The 23537-nt window shown below is 41.2% G+C and overlaps 1 protein-coding gene across 3 annotated transcripts in view; it reads right to left on the minus strand.

Annotated features, from left to right (window-relative positions):
- Window positions 1–6542: 6542 nt before the first annotated feature.
- Window positions 6543–23537, minus strand: part of SLC39A8 (solute carrier family 39 member 8) — a 67620-nt gene continuing 50625 nt past the window's right edge. For all 3 annotated transcript variants that reach the window (XM_071221264.1, XM_053922156.2, XM_053922154.1), the window contains 3 exons: window positions 10468–10675; window positions 10090–10274; window positions 6543–8076 (listed from right to left, as the gene is read on the minus strand). In XM_071221264.1, the coding sequence (XP_071077365.1) occupies window positions 7927–8076; window positions 10090–10274; window positions 10468–10675 (543 nt within the window). In that variant the 3' untranslated portion in view covers window positions 6543–7926. The remainder of the gene's footprint in view (window positions 8077–10089; window positions 10275–10467; window positions 10676–23537) is intronic.

A 23537-nucleotide genomic window follows, 5' to 3' on the forward strand; every position in this document is an offset into this window, starting at 1 on the left:
GCAACGTGGTAGCACACCGTCTTTCCGGTTTCGTGCAGTATCAGCCTATGGAGAGTAATACCTGGGCCCAGGCGAGCTTCTTACAGACAGCTCATCTTCCAAGGTGACACTGAACCAATGACCCCGTGGTTCTTATTAAAGTTGGAAGAGGCCCTTTAGCAATAACCATTAGGAAACTTTGAAGAAAAAAAAGAGTTTATTTTTTTAGGCCCAGGAACATACAAGGCACAGCAGGAGACACTCAGCAAGGTCACAGGTAGAGAGAGAGAGTGAGTGTGCAGGCCTGGGCTTCTGCTTTTATTTGGGTTGAGGGTGGGGGCATAGGGCTTCCCAGGGTCCCCTTTTATTGGTGAATTTATAACATATGAGTGAGAATTTAAAGCATGGGAAAAGTCAAAAACAAGAGCCCAAAAGTTATCAAAATCAATAAAAATCTCTAAAACAAAGGAGCCACAGTGGGGGAGGTGGCCTGGCCCTGGATCTAATGTGTGGCTGGCAATGTGTCAATCTGACAAAGCCAGCTTTGAAGTGGACGGCTCCTTGAAGTGGACACCATGGCAACCAAAACTTAAATCAGGGCCCTGTGCTACAAAATAAAACAAAACCAAAGCAAGCTAACTGTCCTGGCTGACGACATGATTACTCACACGTTTGTGGTGATACTGGCACAAACAAACCTGCCCTGCTAGTTCTATACAAGTGTAGCGCTTACAATTACAGCGGCAGGCTACGACATTCGCCCAACAACGATACACCCTGCTGTCGGATTTCTCAGACATACCCCAACGTTAAATGGCCCAGGACTGCCATGACAAATACGCAAGTGGAACTTAGGGAAACCACAGCGTGAAACTAGGGCTAACAGCAGCAGAACTGTCACCACCCCTGGGCCAAGGGGTCAGAGACAGTGACTGCCAAGAGCAGAGGGAGGAATCCACAGACCCCTGCTGGGCTAGTTTTGTTAGATGAGCTAGTTAAAGAAATTGAGAGGAAGCATTAACGAAAATCAACAGCAAATGGATGGAATAATTGTAGGTCTTTATCTAATAATAAAATGATTAGGATTAGCTATGTCTGTATTTTAATTTTTTACTTCATTTTTCTAATAATTCCTCTGCCTTCTATTTACTAAAGGTCCAACACAGGACAGAGTGGAAATGCCGTTTCCTGCAGGTAACGAAAGATGCTGTGCCTGGAAGAGGCTTGTTTCCTGGAGAGGAGCTGCCCTTTGCTTGTGCGACACAGGCAGCACAGGCGCCCCGCGGGAAGACAGCCCAGTCCAGGAAACTGACACCCTATCCTCACTCTCCTCCCTCCTCCAATCTCCTGTTGAAGTTTTCCACTGGCTAAATCATTCGATGTCCATATGGGCCAGTCCCTGGGATAAAAAGCAGGAAACAGATGGGGGAAGGTGGGTTCCTGTTCTGTACAATTGAAAAACTCATGTCCCCAACATAGCAAGTGCACAAAGTCCCATCATCACGTGTCATTTTGGTCATACTCCCTGTGCTACATATCACTTCATTGCCTCTGAGCTCCAGATTCACCCTTCAGCACATGCTCTGCCCTAACAAGCAGAATTCTTTTAAGCATCTCTCTTGTACCCTGAGCCCCTTGTTGAGCTTTCTCAGCAGAGAGCCCTGAGGGACACTGCGGGAGGAAGGGGCTCTCCTCCTGCTGCTTGCAGCCACTGCCCGGGGTCAGCAGTGCTGGGGGAAGGACTACAGTCACGCACAGCCCCAACCATACACGCAGAGCATGTGGCCCCTTTGCAAGCTCTTAGCTTCTCAGCTGCAGCCTGGCCTGGTAATAAAAATAGAACCCATTTCACAGGGTTGTCGTGAGTCCCGATTTTAAAGTGCATATGGAATCAGCATATCGCCATGCAGTTCTTACATGGTGAACCCGAAACAACTTGGGTTTTCTTCCTCACATGCCCGGGGCATGGAGCTGGGTAAAACTTGGGCCGGCACAATGACGGTTCTCACACAGACTCTGGGGGAACATAAAGTCCTACAATCACTTTAAGACATAGTCTCAGGTCAATTATTGCAAGTACCCAGTCCAATATATTTATTGATCAGTACTTCCATCTTTATAAAAACATGAGACTTCCATCTCTCTTACGCCCCCTGCTTGTTAGCTGTGGCTTCAGGCCCCACCAGGGGTAAGTGCTGGGATGGAGGAGGTAAAAGGAGGCAGAATGAAGCTCTTACTTGACTGGTACAGTCAGAATATAGCTTCATGCTGTCTAAACCTTTCTCTTCATTGGGGAATATAAATGTCTAACCATTCGATGTTGTATGCTGGAAACTAATATAATAGTGTATGTAATCACTCTATGTTGTACAGCTGAAACTAGTATAATATTGTATGCCAACTGTAATGGGAAATAAATTAACTTTTAAAAAGCTAATCCTTTCTCTTACCAACCGTGTTAGGATTCTCCAGAGGGGTTCCTCTCCGATGGTGTATTCCAGTTCTCCAGTTCTCCCACCTGGCTCCATCCTTGGTTCCAGAAGTCCACTCAGTACTGACCTTCTCTGTCCTCAGGAAGGCATCCCTCTTACAAAAGATTTTAAAATGTTCCAAACCAGATCTCTCACATCCCAAGTGGTTCCCACTAGGCCAAAAGAATATTTATGTACCCTTTGTCCCAACAAACTCTAGTACTGAAGGTCAAGCCAAACACAGCAACAAGTCCCCTCACTTGACCTCCAAAACCACTTGCCAGCACCCTCTCAGCCTGTTTTCTGGAAGGGAGCCAGTCCCAGCCCACCACGTCCACCCTAACGACAGTGAGGCCCTCTGGTGGAACTTGCCACAAAATTGAAAACGAGACAGGTTTTAAAAACTTCCTCAGCTTTTTGAGGGAGGGAAGCATTTCTGATTTGAATTCTTCCTGAGAGACTATCGGCTGTAATTTATAATGTTACGTCTTTATTTTTCTTCCCCATGACCCTTAATCAGACCATCCCTTTGGTGACCACACACATCGTGATAATTATCCTCATGTTGCCTTGCTGGGGTTTTCCCACAGACTGGGCTCTGCCGTTGTGGGGATAACACGTACAGTCCCCGAAGTAGAAGCGCAACTGTTATGTGCCGGTTACAAGCCCACCCATTAAAACCTGTCTTTGGCAATCTCGCTGTGTCTGGCCAAACTAAATGATGGTGAGATTTGACGTCACCAGTGGCCACCATTTTATTATATACAAAAATCAGATAATAACATTTCTGATCCAACTATGCTTATGCTAAATAGCTATAATGACCCATATTGGGAGAGAGGGAATAAATGATTTTTTAATTTATTTTTGCCAATTTCTGCTGACAATTTCATAGTCCTAGATATGAGCCTGGTAATCAGAAGTGTTTTAAACAGAAAGATAAAGTCCATAGAAAAGGTTTGGGTTTGAATGTTTTGTTTTGTTTTTTGGTTTTCTTAAAATTCAGACAGAGGAAGTACAAAGATGAGTATAACCTGTATGCACTATACTGTTGGTAAGACTGGTCATGTACGTCAGCATAGTTAAAATGGTCAAGGTGATGATACACACTTAATCTGAAAATGAGTCAGCAGAATCCCTAAAAGCAGCAGCTCCCTGGACTGGCTGTGTCAGAACCATCTAGAACAGTAAGTCCCTCAGGTGAACTGGACACAAACCTGTCATACCCGAGATGGCCACTAGTCTACACAACATCCATTCTTTGCTTCTTAATAACAGAACCCTGATATTACTGGAGCAGTGTAGCCAAATAAAAGCATTTCCCGGCTTCTCTTGCATGTTGGTACGGCCGTGTAGCTAATTCTGGCCAGTGAATATAACTAGAATACTGTCTATTACTTCTGAGAAAGCTTCTTCAAGAGTGATAAAGAGCTGGCTGTGAGTGTTTGGTTTTTCTATCCCATCCCCCTTCCTGGCATGTACAATTTGGACTATAAGGCTGGATGCCTCCAGCAAACACCTTAGAACATGAAGTAATCTTGAAGTCAGAAGCCCAAGATGACAGATCAAAGGAGCCCGGGCCCCACTGATCAGGAAACTGCCCGCCAGCCCTGCGCCGCTTCTACCACTCTCCTTTCCTGGGAAGGAGAGTAAACCTGGCAGGCTCGAGTGCCCGTTCCTACACACCATCACAGCCTAAACAGCGACTCTGGCATTTCCTTGGCCTGCCCAGACCCCAACAGGTTATTTTCATTTTCACACAACTACAACAACCTCAACAATGCCCCCTGGTAGCCAGTGATTGTGGCATGTCATTTGGAAATGTTAAAATTGGGGGAAAATGCCTATCTTAGAATGAATAGAACAGGTATTTGGAGTTTGGGGTTTATCGCGCCACTTTAGCTTCCCTGAAATTTTACTAGTAAAATCACTGATTATGAGACATAGAGAAGTTGGGAATTCCCAATAGAGAAAGTTAAATGGCCGTGAGAGGATGCTTTGTGCATACTCGGCACAGAAAAGAAGCCAAGGGCAATGCAATCTAATGTAGGTGTTGCCACCCACAGCTGGGGAGAAGACAAAGGGTCAGGTAGGTGTTGGTGAGACAGTAGCTATAGCAACATCAGTGTGAGGGAATGTATTTATTATAGAGTTAAGAATCTCTTGTACTGTAATGGACCTTAACTGAAAAAGCACCTGGAAATCATGGTAGCCTATCGATAAAAAAATCAAAGAAAGCCCCAAAGGAAGACACCTTTAATTACCTGATAAACTCATAGTGCCATTTTGGTTGTCTCGATTAATTACTTTTTGTAAAATTGAAGCTCCTAGTTAAAGAAACCTTTTTAGGTATCGTAGATTGGAAACACCCAATTCAGGAAGGCTTTACTAAGCATCTAAAGGCTAGGATAAAATGCTATTCGGGAAGTGTCGAACCAGTGAACTGTCTTGTTGGCCACACTGAGCAACTGCTATAGAAGCGAGCATGGCAGCGTCAGACTTGCAAACTGAGCAAACACGAACTATCCTGACTTAACTAGCAATGAACTAGTGTTGCAGCCACACGTCCACACTTTAATAACTTATACTGGTAAAGGAAAGAAAAGAGTATTCGAATAAAAGGAACCAGAATAAATATTCAAGTTAGAATAAGGAAGTGGTTTTGGAAGCTTCTGATGAGTTATTATCAATCTTAGATATTTCTACCAAGTAAAATGAAATCCTAGATAGCCTGTAGACAACACTTAAGGTGGATTGAATCCTTTTGTACTTCTGCACTCTTCCCCTGTCTTAGCATCACACACCATGCCCTTGGCCACATGGCTTCGCACACCTCCTACTGCAGCAGCCCAGCCTGGAAGCCCCCCAGTCTGAAGCTGAGCCACCCAGCAAAAGCCCAGGCTCAATCAGCTGAACTCCAGTCAATGAACCTCTGAGTGTGAGAATAACGTGGTGTGAGCCTCTGATTCTTCAGGTGGGAATAGGGGTCTTCTATGTTCTGAATGCTTGTATTTCCCCTAATTCATATGGTGAAATCCTAACCCCAAAGATGATGGAATTAGGAAGAGGCTTTGGTAAGTGCGTAGGTCAGGAGGATGGAGCCCTCGTGAATAGGATTAGTGTTCTTACAGAAGAGGCTGCAGAGAGCTCCCTTGCCCCTTCCACCCTGTGAGGACAAAGCAAAAAGGCACCGTCTGTGAACCGGAAAACAGGCTCTCACCAGACACCAACTCTGCCGGCGCCTTGGTCTCGAACATCCACCCTCCAGAGCTGTGCAAATGAATGTCTATTGTTTATAAGCTACTCAGCTTGTAGTATTTTGTTACAGCAGCCTGAACAGACTTAGACAGGATCTGATACACCACTCAAAAAGTGCAAGCTATTATTAGGCATTTTTAAAAGTTTAATAATGCAAAAATAAAAGTATATAACCCAATATATAATGCTTTGGAATCATTTTTGGTTTTTGTCATAGCATATCTAAAGTCTAAAAATTAGAGAAGGTTCAACTGGTACAATGAATGCTTCAGTATAAGACATGTTGACTGATAGAGTTATATTTGTCAAATAGTTATCTAGGATAATATAACTTTAATCACGGCTTTCTGTTTCCATTTCCATTTCCAGTCATGCAACCATAGTCTCCAATAAGTAGCAATTTTCTCTTTGGTTTTTGGGCCTTCGCGCCATATTGCCTGTGTTCAACTCACAGCTGAAGAGAAGGGCCAGCAGGCGGCCAGCGCGGGAGAAAACCACACGATGCCCAGACGGTGCACGTGCACAGCGGTCTGTGCCAACGAGAGTTTGTTCTGAGGGCATGTTGTCAACAGTGTCCTAACCCAGACATACCGTCTGTGCTTCAAAAAGGTGACGATTATTTCTTAAAATTGTGTAAACAGATGACATGATAAAAATAGATCCTATGCTTACTGGTTTGAATGAGCAATTATTAATCTTTGTAGTTTTTATTTGCTAAATATCCTTGAAAGAAACACATCGCCAATTTCCGATTTATCTCTCTCCCCCATAATACCAAGTATATGGAAGTCACTCAAGATGCATACTTAAAATTAATAATGATGACAAAACGCATGGTTTCAAAGGTATTTACTATTTGGTCAAACAATAATTTTTTAATTGTCAGTCATAAAATGAAATGTACATTCATACACATGGTAAATATTCATCAGATCTGCATTATGGCTACGTGACACCATTTTGTAGTCTGTGGGAAAATGTAATTCCTGAGATCATTATTGGCTTTTATAAATCATTTTATTCACTGTCAAATCATCTTTCCTTAAGTGACTTGGGAGTGTGAATTGAGGTTAGGATGTTCAATCTCAGACCAACTTTCTATATCAGTTAAATGAGAAAATAGCCTCTATTTTTTTTAAAAGGTAGAAAAATAACCATGGTGTGCAGAATTTTCCCCAAAGTACACCACACAGGAAAAATGCAGACTGAACACCAAAGAAGTCTTTTCTGAATGACTCTCAAAGCCCTAAGGAATGTATGTTTTCCAGGCAACCAGTCCTTGACATGCGGCAGTCCAGCTGTTGTTTTGCATTTATTTAAAATATCCTTTGCTAAATAATTGTGTTCATCTTTAAAAGAAGATTACTTAAAATAACATTCAATTTCTTTCTACAAGCCAACAGAGCATTCGCCGTCGCCAAGCAAACACAGTGTACACGGAAACTGAGTTGTGGGTCCCCAGCCTTGCACCCCGACCTGCCGTTTGCTTGGTGCGCCCACAGCCTGCATTGTGAGAAGCAAGTCCTGCCTTTTGTGAAATCTGTAGAGTTTACACTTAGAGATAAAGTATCAAATAAAAACTAAACATACTAGGCTAGTAAAGCTTTAATGATTTCATAATTCATATTGAATGGCTTTCAAAACAATACTATAAATACCTAAATAAAATATGAAACAACAAAAGCTGTGAGCACTTTCTTTCCTGGGTTCAGTAAGGCCTAGGAATCATTTGTATCTGCGTTGTATCTATGTTTTTATTCTCTTCTGTATTTTGATGTCCTTGCTCATGAAAGAACTAGAACAAATTAATTAAAAGAAAAACACTCTGAAACCACTTGAACTTCCGACCCTACTACCATAGAGGTTTGAAAGCTTATGAAACCTAGCTTGTATTTTTTTCTGGGTTTTGATGTCTAAGTGATTACAGACTGAATGCTTCTTGCTTTGTGGTGACTTTATAATATGAATGATACATGAAAAAGTGGGTATTTACCAAAGATCTTGTATACAAGGCTTTTCAGACTAGAACCGATAACCTTTTGAAACATTTTTAATAACAAATATTGGCCTATTTCACAGATCTGAAAGCAATAACAAGTTTCCTCAACTTACAGTTGAAAAAATTATCTTTTACCTAAACAGGATCAGCTTAAAATCCTTTTGGAGATGTTTTTATTTATTAAATGCCTTCCCTAGCAACCCCGCCCTCCATTTCCTGCTAATCCAATTCAATTTCTCCTGCGTACAAAGTGATGAGCAGAATGGCTGTGAACCCAGTTAACATGCCAGCATTCTGAATCATGAAGAAGGTGAAATCGGTTTTCCTTCCAGTCACCTTTTCTCTCAGCATATCATTCATCTCTGGAAACTAGAAGGAAGATACATTGTCAGATAACTGTTGCCATCTTGTGGTAAAGCATAAAATAGTCATCTACAGATTTCTGTGGGGGTGGAGGATGGTCATTTATTTCAGATGTTTAAATGTTGTCGCATAGAAAGCACAATAATAATATCCAGCCTTCTTAGACATCAACAAGAATAAAGGTATTAAAATAGTGTTCCCCGAGTGAGTTAGTCAACCAGTGGAATGGGATTTAGTTCATCTTATTCTCTCTCTTTTCCTCTCTCCTCTCTCTCTCTCTCTCTCTCTCTCTCTCTCTGCCCTCCTCCACCCACACCATTCTTGCAGGATCTCAAATGCATCCAGCCTCTTTACTTCCTCAAATCTTCAAACTCACCAAAATTTCTATCTGAACTATTCTGCCTCCAATTTTTCAAGGAGCTAAATCCTTCAGGTTTCAACTTAAATCATATTTTCCTAGAAAGGCCTCTCTTAGCCCCTTGTAACTTACATTAGATTCCCTCACTTTCCTTTCTCATCATATATACTGCTTTACTTTTATTTCACAGATTTTGTATTTGTCATTCTTAGTCATGTGTGTGATTTTGTTTGTGTGTTGAATGTTGAGTCCCCCTCTTCGCAGACAGGAAGCCCCGTGAGTGACGGCCTGATCTCTTCTGTCACCCAGTTCCCCATCAGTGTTCAGGCCCAGTATCGAAATGGCCATCCATGGTATGTGAGCAAACAATTTTTTAGCAATCACTATACATGTCATTTCTGTTCTTTTCAATTTGTGTCCTTTCGCTTGCTCTACCCCTCACAAAATTACAAGGTTTTTAAATAAATTATGCACTGCTCTAGGATTGAAGACTATAACAATCTCATTACAGTGAAAGCAATTAAAACCCCAAGTTCTGTGTCTAAGATCTACCCTTTCTCAGCAGGTAACTTCTACTGAAAAGGCTCCATGTGGAGACCTGTAAATGCCATTTTTAAAAACATAATCCAAAATGCTTGCTACGGCTGCAGTGGTGCATTATACAACACCAGCATCCGAAAGGTCTCCAGTCAATCACGGGCCCGATTTAAGAAAATTGGTATGAGAATAAAATGGGTGAAACCACTCTGAAAAGAGTGAAAACGCTGTAAATATATACAGCATCATTTATCAGTATTATTTCCGCAAACTAAACGCTCTAATGGATTCTGCTCTTACATCAGAGAAAGGAGAAGTGAGGGCCTAGCACAGAGTAGGAGACACCAATCCTGTGAAGAAAAACCTAAATGCAGTGGTGGTTCTAGGGTCAGTACAGCACAACGAACAGTTAGAGAATTGTCATTTGTAGCCAAGATGCAGATGGAGGAAGTTAAATTACTAAATTATGTCTGTAATACATATTCAGTTCCAAATGCAAAGGAAATAGTCCTTGATTTGCATACACTTAGCACCTCTTCATGTTCTAAAAAGCTGTCAATGATTCATTTGAAAATGCACAAGATCATTGATATTCTGCCTCTTACACACACACACACACACACAAATAAATACATAGACATAAATATAGATACAAATATAAACTGACCCAAGTACATGTTATCCAATTTTAATTTGCCAGTTTGGGTTTAACCCCAAAATGTTCTCACTGTTTAGAACTTTGGGATAACAAAATTCTATTTGCAAAAGAAGTTATTCCTCTTCCAATGCGATGTCCTCTCAAAAGAGTAGGAAAAACTCCCAAGGGACATACTATAATAGAATACAAGTTTTATCTACAGGACAAAAAATCTTGGGAAACTATCTCTACTTCAACAAAAATAATTTATTTCCCCTTCTATCAATAAGATCATAGATTAAAGAATCAATGAGAATCCCTTTCAAACTGCTATTAGTACAGAGTACTCAAAAAGAGTTATGTGTTAAACCAGCAATGTTTTAGATTACAACAAAAACAACCTCCTTTCACCCTGAGTCAAATTGTAACCAAGATGTTTATTTATAAGTTTTAAACTAAAACAAGATAAAAATTTAAAATTTCTTACCATATCCGCCAGAGAAATATAGAGGAACATGCCTCCAGCAAGTGCAAATATAATATTTGGAGCAAAATTGTTGCCCACCAAAATGCCGAAAGCTAGCCCAAGATAGCAGGAACATGCAGAGAGGAAATTGAATAACAAGGCTTGTCTTGTGCTCATTCCTGCATTGAGTAGGATCACAAAGTCCCCTAGAAGGAGGAGAAAATATCAAATGAAGAGGTTTTACAATTTTTGGCTGGGATGAAAGATAATCCATGTCTAACAAGGGTTTCTCTACTTCAACGCCATGAGCAGAAATTTTAAGTCTGTCACCTGAAATGTCTCACTCCACTGAAACCAAGAAGCACCAACTGACTTTGCAACACAAGCAGAGCCCCTTACCCAGCTCATGCGGAAACTCCTCGCACAGGATGGCTATGGAAGTGCTGAGTCCCTGGAGAAGAGACAAGGTGCAGGAAGCCCCGATCGCCAGGCCGTCAATGAAATTGTGCAGGGCGTCACTGAGCGTTATCATCCAGGCAATTGTCCCTATTTCTGACAGCTTGGGCCCCTTCAGACAAGTACATGAGCTTGACTCCTTTTTTTCACGCTGTAAAATGGCAGAAAATCAATCAACAAATAACCAACATCGCTTAAAAGTCTAAGATACACAGAGAAGCAGATATGTTTTGCCTTGAAGAAGACACACAAATGGTTATAACAGAAAGTCTTTCCTAGTGGCTGGGAACCCCTAACCCTGTATAGCAGAGAAAAGGACATTTATGGGAGGGAAAAAGAAATGAATAGATGGGCAGGCCTTGAACAAGCTACTCAAAAGACATTTTGTTTTACTTTCCCTTTAAAACAATCCTTTGATCTGTATGAACAAACCTACTACTGCCTTCCTGAAATATAGCAGATATTAACCTACGAATTTGATTTATTCACGTACATTAGAATAAAAAATTTTTCAAAGACTAAATTTAAAGTCTTTTCCATGTTACAATTTAAATGTGAAATCCACATTTAAAGCACAAGGACATCAAAGAGCATTTTTCTAGTCCCTTCTATGCCACGATGTGACTGTGAGCAAGTTACTGGCCCTCAGTTGCTTCAGCGATAGAATGTGGAGAATATATTAAATTATTCATTTACTTTTCCATGACTTGCTAAGTTTCCCCAGTCTTCCAGGTGCTATGCTGGGTGTGTAGACTGTAACAACATGGTCCCTACCAGCTATAATTTCAAAATGTCATGAAGAGTGATTGAAACAGACTTGCCTTTACCCTAACACTTCTTTGTATTTTGAAACAATATAAAAATATAAAATCTTACAGGGACCCTTTGGAAGAATGTAAATTTTCATGAAGTTTACACAATTGTATAAAACTCAAATGACAAATATCAACTAAAGTATTTTTCAGAAACTGTAAAAAAAAAACGATAATAAAATGCAAATACATTTTTAAGTAGGGAAGCAATTTGCTATTAACTAGAGAATATTTTATTCCTAACTCCCCTCCCCTCAACTCTGCCTCAGCAGCTAATCAACATGTTTATTGAACATCTGCAATTTGTGAAACAGTGCGTTCAACGCTTCAGGAAATGCGCGGAAGCAGAAAATACAGCTTCTATCTTCAAGAAGTGTATTTACCTTGGAGAAGCAAGATGCAAAGTACATGACTGACTTTTTTAAAGTGCACATTAGATATCCGGCTGAGAGGGACGTCCTTCCGAGCAATCATCTGAGAGATTTTACATTTACTCCAACGTCACTTCATTACTGAAAACACTTTGGGGGCTGTTCTGTCAGAATTGACTTTAGATCTTGCAATACATCCTTTCACTGTTTCATTAGTGGCACACCGTCACCTCTGGTGGATGATTTTTGTTTGTAGGCACAGCCAAAGCCATTTGGAGCCAATAAATCCTTAAACTTATATGGAAGGAGGGAGACTTGTTCGTGCTAGTAATAGTCGAGGTACTGGTAGTCGTCATAATAGCAGTAGAAATAGTCATTCAAAGCCATATAGTTCTATTCTGTGCCTGGCACTGTACTGAGCACTTAGATATTTAATGCCTTTAGAACGATTCCATGTGTGAAGCACAATTGTTATCATCATTTCATAGTTGGGGAACTAAGGCACAGAGGTGTTAGTCACCATACCCAGGGACAGAAAGGCAGGAGTGGGGTGGGTGGTGGTGGTGTTGTTTTTGTAACTACCTCACTCCTCCAAAGGTATAGCGGACAGTGGGCGGGCGCTTCTTGTTTGTAACAGGGTCTGGAGGCAGTTCACAAGGAAAACGCCCCCTTCTCTCAAAAAACGGTTCTTAAACACTTGAAGCAATGTAGGACTGTGTTTTAATCTTTTTATTTTAAAAGACAAATCTCATCAGCATAAAAAAATTCCATCTGGTCTTAAAATGTGGTCTTTTTACTTTATAATGTTAAAAGATATACTAAATTTTATTTTTTAGGCAAATTAAAAATGTTTTAAGTTTACTTGAGCAAAAATCAATTCAAATATGGCAGTGCCAAACAGGAAGTGGTTAGAGCACTTCACCAACAGGGGCTCAGGGAGAGAATTTTATAGAGAAGAGGCAAAAGCAAAGCAAAGCAATTATTGATTGGCTATAGCTTACAGCCTAGTTGGCTATTTGTGACTGTTGGCCCTTAGGTTTCAATTTTGTACCCTTCAGGCATTTACAGGCTTAGATTTGGTTTTGCTTCCATAGGCCACCATAGCATTAGAGACACCTCAGTCAAATGACCTTCTTGTTTAATTCATTTAACCATTAATATATCTTGAATGCACAAAAATATAAAAAATCATGGTTGAGTATATAGCTTGGAATAAATGCTCCAGAGCAGGAAGCAATTACTACCAATGGAGAAACAAAGGCGGTCATGAGAAAAAACATACAGAGAGACCTTGACTTTGCAAAACTTAGTGCCAAGATACACTTAAGAAGACCAGTTGTTTTCATCTTCCAAACTTAGTTTACCTAATCACATATTTTACAATTGTTTTATTTATTTTCTTTTTTATTTTTCAATCACAGTTTATAATGTCTTTATTGATTTGTGATGGTTCCCCTTGACAACCTCGACGATATCTTATAGTATATACAAACTCTGTATACAAATTCCTTTAATTCTGAAAAGGAAATTAATGTGTCAGGCATGATCACCTTACCTCTAAGACCAGATATTATTGACTCTATTTACTATGCTTCCTTTTAGCTCTGTAAGCTTAGGTCTCAAATATATATAATTGTTGGGTTGGGTAGGTTAACAGTTATACATTTTTAATAACTTTGGGACAAAGTATGCAAATGTTCACAAAAAGTTGTCAGGGGGCTTTAACGCAGCCCCCCAGGTCCGGCACTGACGAACAAAAAGACTACCAAGACATGGTCTGCTTGGGGAGGAAAGGTGGCCGTTTCTCTCAAGGGGAGAAGGGCCCTGAGCCTCTCTCTCCAGGGGCTTTTATTAGGTTCATTCGCATAGGAATACAGATAAAGCTCATCAATCATTGTCAGTCAGTAAGGGTTAAACAATACAAGATTTACAGAGAACTCTGAGGGCTTATTCTGAGTTACAGCCAATTAGTTAGAGGGCCATAAAACTTTAGGCGCCAGACTCATCTCAGGTCTGGACCCTTATCTCTTAAACTGAAGGTACAAATTAAGTAGGTTTCACAGGAATGTATGTATTTTTGTTAGGCCTGATTCCCCAGGGACTCCGCCCCTCCCAGCACAGGACTGCACTGCTCTCTGTTATTGCTTCAGGCTTAAGTCAGGCAAGGGAAGTAAGGCAGCCAAGAGATTAGGAGACTTCTTGCAGACAGAATGAGGACTCAGGCTATTTCAAAGCCGAGGGGCAAGGGTCCATCACCCCCTTTTTACACAGCCCCCCAAGTCCTTCACTGCGAGTTTATTCCTCGTGACCAGAGCCTGTCTTAGGTTGATCCTCCCTTGAGGATTCTTACCCGTCATTGGCTAACTGGCCAAGCTCAGGGCCAAGCAGGGTGAAGTGGGCAGAGGTGGCACTTCTGCCAGGGAGATAAGCTTTGTCTCCTTAGTGGCTTATGGTCCCAACTCTGACTCAGCCTTAACCATGAGGGGTTACAGCCTCTGAAACCAGGCAGGGCGGTTCCCAACAAAAAGTTATTTTTTTTAATTTGCTTGAAAATAAGTTACTGAGCAGAGAACACTAAATTCAATGCTTTCTAGTTAAGTTACTGAGTATTCATCTCTTCCCTCCTTTTTTTTGGTTTGCTGTTGTTATCATTTGCTTGCTTGCTTCTTTGTTTAACATGTATATTAATTGTGAGCCTATGTTTAACCTCAACCTCAACCGTGATGAGGCAACTCAATCTAGTAAAAAGACCAAAGGTCCAAAATCCAGAGCTGAATTCTAGCTTGGCTCTGATAAGGATTACTATGTAATCATCAACAAAGCTGGGAATATCTCTCACCTTAGTTATCAATGAAAATGAAAATCCAAGAAAACTATAGAATAATCAGAATGGGGGGAGAGAGAATATCATGGGCCATAGTTATAAGAGTACAGGAGAGACTAAGCAGACTCCTAACATAAGAATGGAAGAAGCAAAAAGTAAAAGAAAGAATATGGGCTAAGAAATCAAAATGAAGAAAGCAAGTGTGCTTATTGCAAAACAGTTTACATTTGAGCAAAGAAGGGGAAGATCAAAAAGAAGAAGAGGGTGTGAGGAGACGAGGAAGGAGAGGAGGACACGGAAAAGAGGAGTGGCATGAAGTGGGAAGAGGAAAAAGAGAAATGGAAGCAGGAGAAAGATTAAAAGGATGAAGAAAAGGAGAATAAGAAGAAGGTAGAGAAGAATGAGAAGGAAGCAAAGAGGAGGGGGAGGGAGATAAGGAAAGAAAAGGAAAGGATGTGGCTATCATTCAGTAGAATATAGATCATACAAATATGGCTTACACCTGCACTAAAGTAGTATGCAGAGTAGTAGAGATGATGAATATCTCTGTATTTCCACATGTAAAGATGTCCCAAACATAGTGGTGAGGTAAAAAAAAAAAAAATTAGAGCAATCCAGCCAAGATAGAGGTGTAGTACACTGTGCCTCCTTGCACAACCAAAAGGACAACAACAATTTAAAAACAGAAAACAACCAGAACTGACAGAAAATCAAACCGCATGGAAGTCCGACAACCAAGGAGATAAAGAAGAAACATTCATCCACACCAGTAGGAGGGGCAGAGACAGGCAGCCGGGGCAGAGAGGACTCACCAGCGGGGTGACTGGCAGACCCCACATGGCCACACACACACACAAACGGCGGGGGAGCAAAACAGACCACGCAACCCAGGGCTCCAGCACAGGGGAAATAAAGCCTCAAACCTCTGATTGAAAACACCCGTGGGGGTTGGGGCAGCAGCAGGAGAAACTCTCAGCCTCACAGGAGAGGTCATTGTGCAGGGGTCTAGAGCGTGCACAAGCCCACCCACCCACTCGGGAATCAGCACCAGAGGGGCCCAATTTGATTGTGGGTAGCAGAGGGAGTGATTGAAATCCAGCAGAAAGCGGAGCAAGCGCCATTGCTCCCTCTCAGGCCCCCCCCCACAACATACAGCATCACAGCGCAGGGACCAGAGTTACCCCGCCCTGGTGAACACCTAAGGCTCTGCCCCTTTACAGAACAGGCTTGCTGAGAAAAAAAAAAAAAAATGGCCCAAATGAAAGAACAGATCAAAGCTCCAGAAATAATACAACTAAGCAACGAAGAGATAGCCAACCTATCAGATGCACAGTTCAAAACACTCGTAATCAGGATGCTCACAGAATTAGTTGAATTTGGTCACAAATTAGATGAAAAAATGAAGGCTATGCCAAGAGAAACAAAGGAAAATGTACAGGGAACCAATAGTGATGGGAAGGAAACTGGGACTCAAATCAATGGTGTGGTCCAGAAGGAAAAAAGAAACATCCAACCAGAAAAGAATGAAGAAACAAGAATTCAGAAAAATGAGGAGAGGTTTAGGAATCTCCAGGACATCTTGAAACATTCCAACATTCGAATTATAGGGGTGCCAGAAGGAGAAGAGGAAGAACAAAAAATTGGAAACTTATTTGAAAAAATAATGGAGAACTTCCCTAATCTGGCAAAGGAAACAGACTTCGAGGAAGTCCAGGAAGCTCAGAGAGTCCCAAAGAAGCTGGACCCATAGAGGAGCACACTAAGGCACATCGTAATCACACTACCCAAGATTAAACAGAAGGAGAGAATCTTAGAAGCAGCAAGAGGAAAGGACACAGTTACCTACAAAGGAGTTCCCATAAGACTGTTAGCTGATTTCTCCAAAGAAACCTTGCAGGCAAGAAGGGACTGGCAAGAAGTATTCCAAGTCATGAAAGGCAAGGACCTACATCCAAGATGGCTCTACCCAGAAAAGCTATCGTTTAGAATGGAAGGGCAGATAAAGTGCTTCTCAGATAAGGTCAAGTTAAAGGAGCTCATCATCACCAAGCTCTTATTATATGAAATGTTAAAGGGATTTATCTAAGAAAAAGAAGATAAAAAATATGAACAGTAAAATGACAGCAAACTCACAGTTATTAACAACCACATCTAAAACAAAAACAAAAGCAAACTAAGCAAACAACTAGAACAGGAACAGAACCACAGAAATGGAGATCACATGGAGGGTTATCAGTGGGGGAGTGGGAGAGGGGAGAGTGGGGGAAAAGGTACAGAGAATAAGTAGCATAAATGGAAGGTTGAAAATAGACAGGCGGAGGGTAAGAATAGTATAGGAAATGTAGAAGCCAAAGAACTTATAAGTATGACCCATGGACATGAACTATAGGGGGGAATGTGGGAGGGAGGGGTGGGCAGGATGGAGTGGAGTGAAGGAGGTGAAATGGGACAACTGTAATAGCATAATCAATAAATATATTTTTAGGAAATGGGCCAAAGACGTTAACAGACATCCCACCAAAGAAGATATACAGATAGCAAATAAGCATATGAAAATAAGCTCCACATTATATGTCATCAGGAAAATAGGAAAATTCAAATTAAAACAACAATGTGATAACACTATGTACCTATTAGGATGGCCAAAATCGGGAACAATGACATCATCAAGTACTGGTGAGGATGTGGAGCAACAGGAACTCTCATTCATTGCTGGTGGGAATGCAAAATGATACAGCCACTATGGAAGATGGTTTTGCAATTTCTTACAAAGCTAAACGTATTCTTACCACATGATTTAGTAATTGCTCTCTTTGATACTTAGCCAAAGAAGTTGAAAACTTTTATGCAAACATGTTTACAGCAGCTTTATTCCTAATTTCCAAAATGTAGAAGCAACCAAGCTGTCCTTCAGTAGGTGAATGGCTAAATAAAGGATGGTATAGCCACAAAATGGAACATTATTAACCCACCCCCCTCCAAAAAAAGAGCTATCAAGCCATGAAAAGACATGGAGGAACTTTAAATGCATATTACTAAGTGAAAAAAGCCAATCTGAAAGGCTACATACTGTGTGACTCCAACCATAGGACATTGTGAAAAAGGCAAAACTGTGGAGACAGTAAAAAGATCAGTGGTTGCCAGGGTTGGGGAGGGAGAGGGATAAACAGGTGGCACGAGAGAATTGTTAGGGTAGTGAATATACTCTACATCAGCGATTTTTCCGCCTTTTTCATCTCATGGCACACATAAACTAATTACTAAAGTTCTGGGGCTTACCAAAAAATATATTTTTTGCTGAGCTGACAAAAAAATAGGTATAACTTTGATTCATTCACACCAAATGACTACTGTTGTGTTTACTGTTGTCATTTTTAATTGGACAATCTAAGGGAAAGAGGTCAGTGTCCCTGGCTAAATATCAGGAATTGCATGTTTTACAAATTCTTGTGGCACACCAGCCTGCTGCAGCGCACCAGCTGAAAATCGCTGCTCCATACGACATGACAATGACTTACACGTATCGTTACAAATTTGTCCAAACCTATGGAATTTACAACACTAAGAGCGAACTCTAATCTTTGGACTTGGGTTGATCGTGATGGGTCACTGTAGGTTTATCAATTGTATCAAATTCACGGACCTGGCGGAATATGCTGATGATAGGGGAGGCTTTACCTGTGTGAGGGCTGGAGTTATACAGGGAATCTTTCTTCTCTTATGCTGTGAACCTAAAACTGCTCTTTAAAAAGTAAAGCTCTTTAAAAAAAAAGTTACATGGAATCTGATTTCAGATTTCGTATGTGTAGAATGGTGAAAACAATACTGCCAATTTCACAGAATTGTTGTGATGATTAAATGCAATGTTTATAAACCACTAAGTGCTTCGTGAATGATAATTACTGTATCGCACAGATCATTTTACCTAATAAAGTACAGATGAACACAGCATTACTGTAAGTAAGAAAAACAAAACTGCCTAAGAGAAAAGTGTGCAAAACAACAAATTTCTCATGTATGATCTTTGAATATATTCAGGAGCATACTGATCAAGTTCACTGGAGGAAGAAAAGGAGAAAATTAAATCTACTGCAAAAAAGAGCTTTAGGAAAGTAAGAGGGTACAGACACTTGTTACAAAGAAAAGGAGGAAAATTTTTAACAAGGATTCTTGAGGTTGGGCATAAATATAATCTGAAAGAAAGCTATTGACTTTCCACTACTGAAGTTCAAGGTATGTGAACAAGTCATGAGATTAATTAGCCAGAAAATAAAAGTATGGAATCTGAGTTAATGAATTGATATGAATCAGATTGTTGACTCAGTATAGGAGGAAAGAAACTTAAAGATATAAAGTACTATCCTCAGTACTTCATAATTTACAAAGCGCTTTGAAATGTTAGTGTCTTCATTTTTTTTGACCTTTACAACACCCTCATGAGTAAAACAGAACAGATACTGATATTCTAATTTTAGAGATGAGGAAGGTAACAATCCAAGAATACAAATGACTTGCTCAAAGTCACAAAGAAGATATTGGGATTAGGCTACTCAATTATTTACTGAGCACCTATTTTATAACAGGCAGGCACTGTGCAAAGAACTGACAACAGAAATGTAAATTAAAAAACCTCTATCAAGGAAGACATACAGAAGGCCCAGAGGCATATGAAAAGATGCTCAGCATCACTAGCCATCAGAGAGATGCAAATTAAAACCACAATGAGGTATCATCTCACACCAGTCAGAATGGCCAACATAAACAAATCCACAAACAAATGTTGGAGAGGATGTGGAGAAAAGGGAACCCTTGTGCACTGTTGGTGGGAATGCAGACTGGTGAGGCCACTGTGGAAAACAATATGGAATTTCCTCAGAAAACTAAAAATGGAACTGCCCTTTGACCCAGTAATTCCGCTGCTGGGATTATACCCTAAGAACACTGAAACACCAATCCAAAAGAATCTGTGCACCCCAATGTTCATAGCAGCACAATTTACAATAGCCAAGTACTGGAAGCAACCGAAGTGCCCATCAGCAAACGAGTGGATCCAAAAACTATGGTATATTTACACAATGGAATTCTACGCAGCAGAGAGAAAGAAGGAGCTTATACCCTTTGCAACAGCATGGATGAAACTGGAGAGCATTATGCTAAGTGAAATAAGCCAGGAAGTGAGGGACAAGTACCATATGATCTCACCTTTAACTGGAACATAAGCAATAGAAGAAAAAAGCAAACAAAATATAACCAGAGACATTGAAGTTAAGATCAATCTAACAATAGCCAGGGCGGGGGTGGGGGGTGGGGGCGGGGATAGTGGGAAGAGGGTATTACAGGAACTACTATAAAGGACACATGGACAAAACCAAGGGGGAGGGTGGAGAGGGGGGAGGGAGGTGGGTTCACCTGGGGTGGGGTAGAGGGATGGGGAGAAAAGGCATACAACTGTAATTGCATAACAGTAAAAAAAATTAAAAAAAAAATATTTAAAAAACTGAAAAAAAAAAAAAAAAAAAAAAAAAAAAAAAAAAAAAAACCCTCTATCTTGTTGGAATTCACAGTCCAGAAAGGAACATCCAGGATTCAAACCTCAGGCCTATGAGAAATAGCTTTCATCTGCCCTTCCAGCATGACTGCCCGCCCTCTCACCCTGTCCTCTGCCCCGAGTCTGTCCCCAATGGGCCGCCGATACAGGCTCCTTGGTTTCCATTTGAGATTGACCACTGAGGAGCCCTCCAGGAAGTTCAGGGGTACAAAGGAGGGAGAAATCATGGTATGTATTTCTCTGAAACCCCTTTGTGGAGTCTCCTCAGGCTGTCCGTGACATTCACTTGCAGTCCGTGGCTCTTCTCAAGCCAATTCCCTTCCCATGTCCCAGCTCCCTCCCTTCCAGCCTTTGGATCCAGCGGTGGTCACCACTCTTCCGTTACTGGGCCCTGGTTTATGCGCTGTCCCTGTGGTTCTCTCACACCCCACTCACACCTATAAATAAACCTTCCTGAAATTATTCTAACTTGAGTGTCCCATCTGTTTCCTATTAAGATGCTAACAGATATAATCATTGGTGCTGGAAATAGCCATAGGAAACAGATCCCCAAAAAATGATATTTAATTGGGCTTTTCATGTATTTGAAGTATAGGAAAATGGGAAATTGATTACTCATAAGTGGGCTGCATTTTTCAGTGAAACCCCGAATATAAAAGGACTCTGCCAGGCCTAGGCTACATAGTGAGCTTTCCTGTGTCTTGGTCCTTATGACCCAGCAGACACATGGGGACTGCAAGCACCTATGGCAGAGAGAGATGCTGAAAGGAGCCTTCTGGCAAGCCCCACCACAGAACCACAGTGCAGATCCCCAGGCTGTCGGGGTAAAACCATGTTCTCATTTGCCATTAACTATTATTTTTCTTAAAAGCAGTTCCTCACTTGTTTCTGGGGCCCAGTACAGACTTATCTTGTGTCCATGTGGCAGTAAGCGGCCGTGAGTCATGCTCAACATGAATCAGATGTGATCTGATCCAGCAAACCATAAATCAATTATTCACATCAGCACTCCTTTCTTAAACTGGATGTTCAGGATCAGGCCCACACCAGCCTTGAAGACACAAACGGCAACGGCAGGTGGTTCAGGCTCTCATGGCATCTAAACCTAATGCTTATCTCCTTCCCCGCCAAATGGCAAGGCTGAAATAACTGCCTTTCATTTTCAGTTTGGGAGCATGTCGTTTTACTGTCTTGAAAAAATAATTTAGGAGAAATCCGAGGGGTTTTCAAAAATATGCTACAATTTGATCAATGGAATTTAAAGTATGTACTAATTAGTATTTACAGTTATCTCAATGGCTTCTTTACATTGCTCAGAAAGCTTGCCTACTCTCACTACAGATGCGGACAGCGTTAATGTTCTTATACATTTGAGAAGCGAGGTGTCATTTCTTATGAAAAGCCTTTATAATGTACTCCCCAGCCCACACAGCTCTCATTGTTACAGAGAAGTCTTAAAGGGAGTCAGGAGACACCAGAAAATTGGTTAATTTTTAAGGTTGATTGTAGACATTTTTTGTTGGGCTCCTAGAAAGCAGTGTTCCACAAACACAGGAACGCCTAAATTGCTCAGCATGCAGGCTCCCAGAATGGTTCGGATGGAGAAGCAGGGGTAGGGTGGGGTGCGGCAGAGGAACCGACCCCACGCAACAGCTGCTGTTGTGCACTTACCATCTGACATGAATTATGTCAAAAGAACTGCAGTAGAGCAGATCCCACTCCATGTACTACAGATGATGGGGTAACTAGTCCTGCCAGAGATGAGAGTGCGCTCTCTGATTGGCAGAGAAGACCTACAAATGCAAGCTTCTTAGGGCTTGGGAGGAGCTTGGGAACAGTGGTCAAAAGCAGGAATGACAGAGAGATGACAAGGGGGATGAGAGAAAGTGCTAACTGCGGCCACGGTGACAGAACAGGCAGTTAGGACCATGGGGCAGTGTTAAGAAGTAGGTGATCTGCCCGTAGAGAAGAAAATGAGCAACAGAGAGAAATGAAAAAACCTTCTCTGTGAGAGGGCAATGAGAACCCTGGTCTACATTTCAATAACAGAAAAAGAGAGGGCATCTTTACTCTGTACATGAAGAGTGAGGGGGGGACTATGGGGGGTAAGGACACCAGGACCTCATTGCCTCTTAAAGATGTCACTTTGACAGTCCAGCGACTGATGACCAGTGTACGGACAGAAGTTCTATAGTGGGGAGCCAAGTATCAGAGAGACAGGACATGCTTGTGGACCACGGAATGGAGATAATGATAACACCAGGCGTACGACTCATTAGCTGTGCAAGTCATTTACCCTTCATAACAACCCTTCATAACAACCCTATGTGGTTATTATCCTCATTTTACAGATGAGAGAACTGAGGTAGAAAGAGGTTTCAGTAACTTGTGCAACCTCTAGAAAGGAGAACAGGGTTGGAGCCACTCTGCCAAACAAACTCCACCTGTGACCCCTAGAGGACATGGGGGTTAACCTTCCTTCTTCACTCCTCTTTACCCGGTATCAAGCACGGTGGGCACTCTAAATATTTGTCTGAATAAATGAAGGTGTAGTAACAGTAAATGTACATTTTTCTCTCATGACAGGTTCACAGATTATTGTCACATGAGACATCTATTCTAAGCCTTTCAAGGAGCAAACATATGGACATTTACACACAAGGTGGGAAGGGCATGTGTAGAAAAGTGGCTCGTTAATCAATTCTGAAATTGTTGTTCTACATTAAAAACATCTCAAAAGTGCGAAAGTGTTTTTCTTGTTCTTTCTTTGTTTTCTTGACCATTCTTTTGTGATTAAAAGTTGTAGAGCCAAATCAAAAGCTCCAGGAGCACAAGGAATTTTTTTTTTTCATTTCATCCCAGAGCTCAACGTTAGTAGGTATTTAATACATGGTTTTTTTAAAGTAAATGATGAGGAGCGGGGCTTGTTTTGCTGAACTGGGAGAAATGGAATGCCAAAATTATATTCTAGTCAACAGATCTTAGAGTGCACCAACCTCCATCCCAGTATCTACTAAAGGGCAGAAGAATTATTTTAAATATGTGTATTGATTTCAGTGAGAGAGGAAAAGAGAGAGTAACATCGATTTCTCCCACACATGCCCCGACCAAGGGTGGAACCCACAACCTAGGTATGAAAGGCAGAAGATTTTTTATCAGCAGCCACCTTGCAACTAACTTTATGAGGCTGGCACATTTCTCAGAAGATCGTTGGGGGAAGAGGGCATCAAAATAAGAATAGAAGCAACAAAAGCAACGAACACTGTTGAGTGCTTACTATATGCAAAATATTCTCCTAAATGCCATGAGATGAGTATTTCCAACCTCAGAATCACAGATGAAGTAATAAGGGTACTAGAGGTAAGGACCCAACCACAATCACAGTCAGCAATGGAAAAGGCAAGACTTGAACCCAGATGATTTGCCTCTGAAGCCCATGCAATAATAAAAGGCAGAGA

Source organism: Desmodus rotundus, chromosome 4 (genome assembly GCF_022682495.2).
Source record: "Desmodus rotundus isolate HL8 chromosome 4, HLdesRot8A.1, whole genome shotgun sequence".
NCBI lineage: Eukaryota > Metazoa > Chordata > Mammalia > Chiroptera > Phyllostomidae > Desmodus > Desmodus rotundus.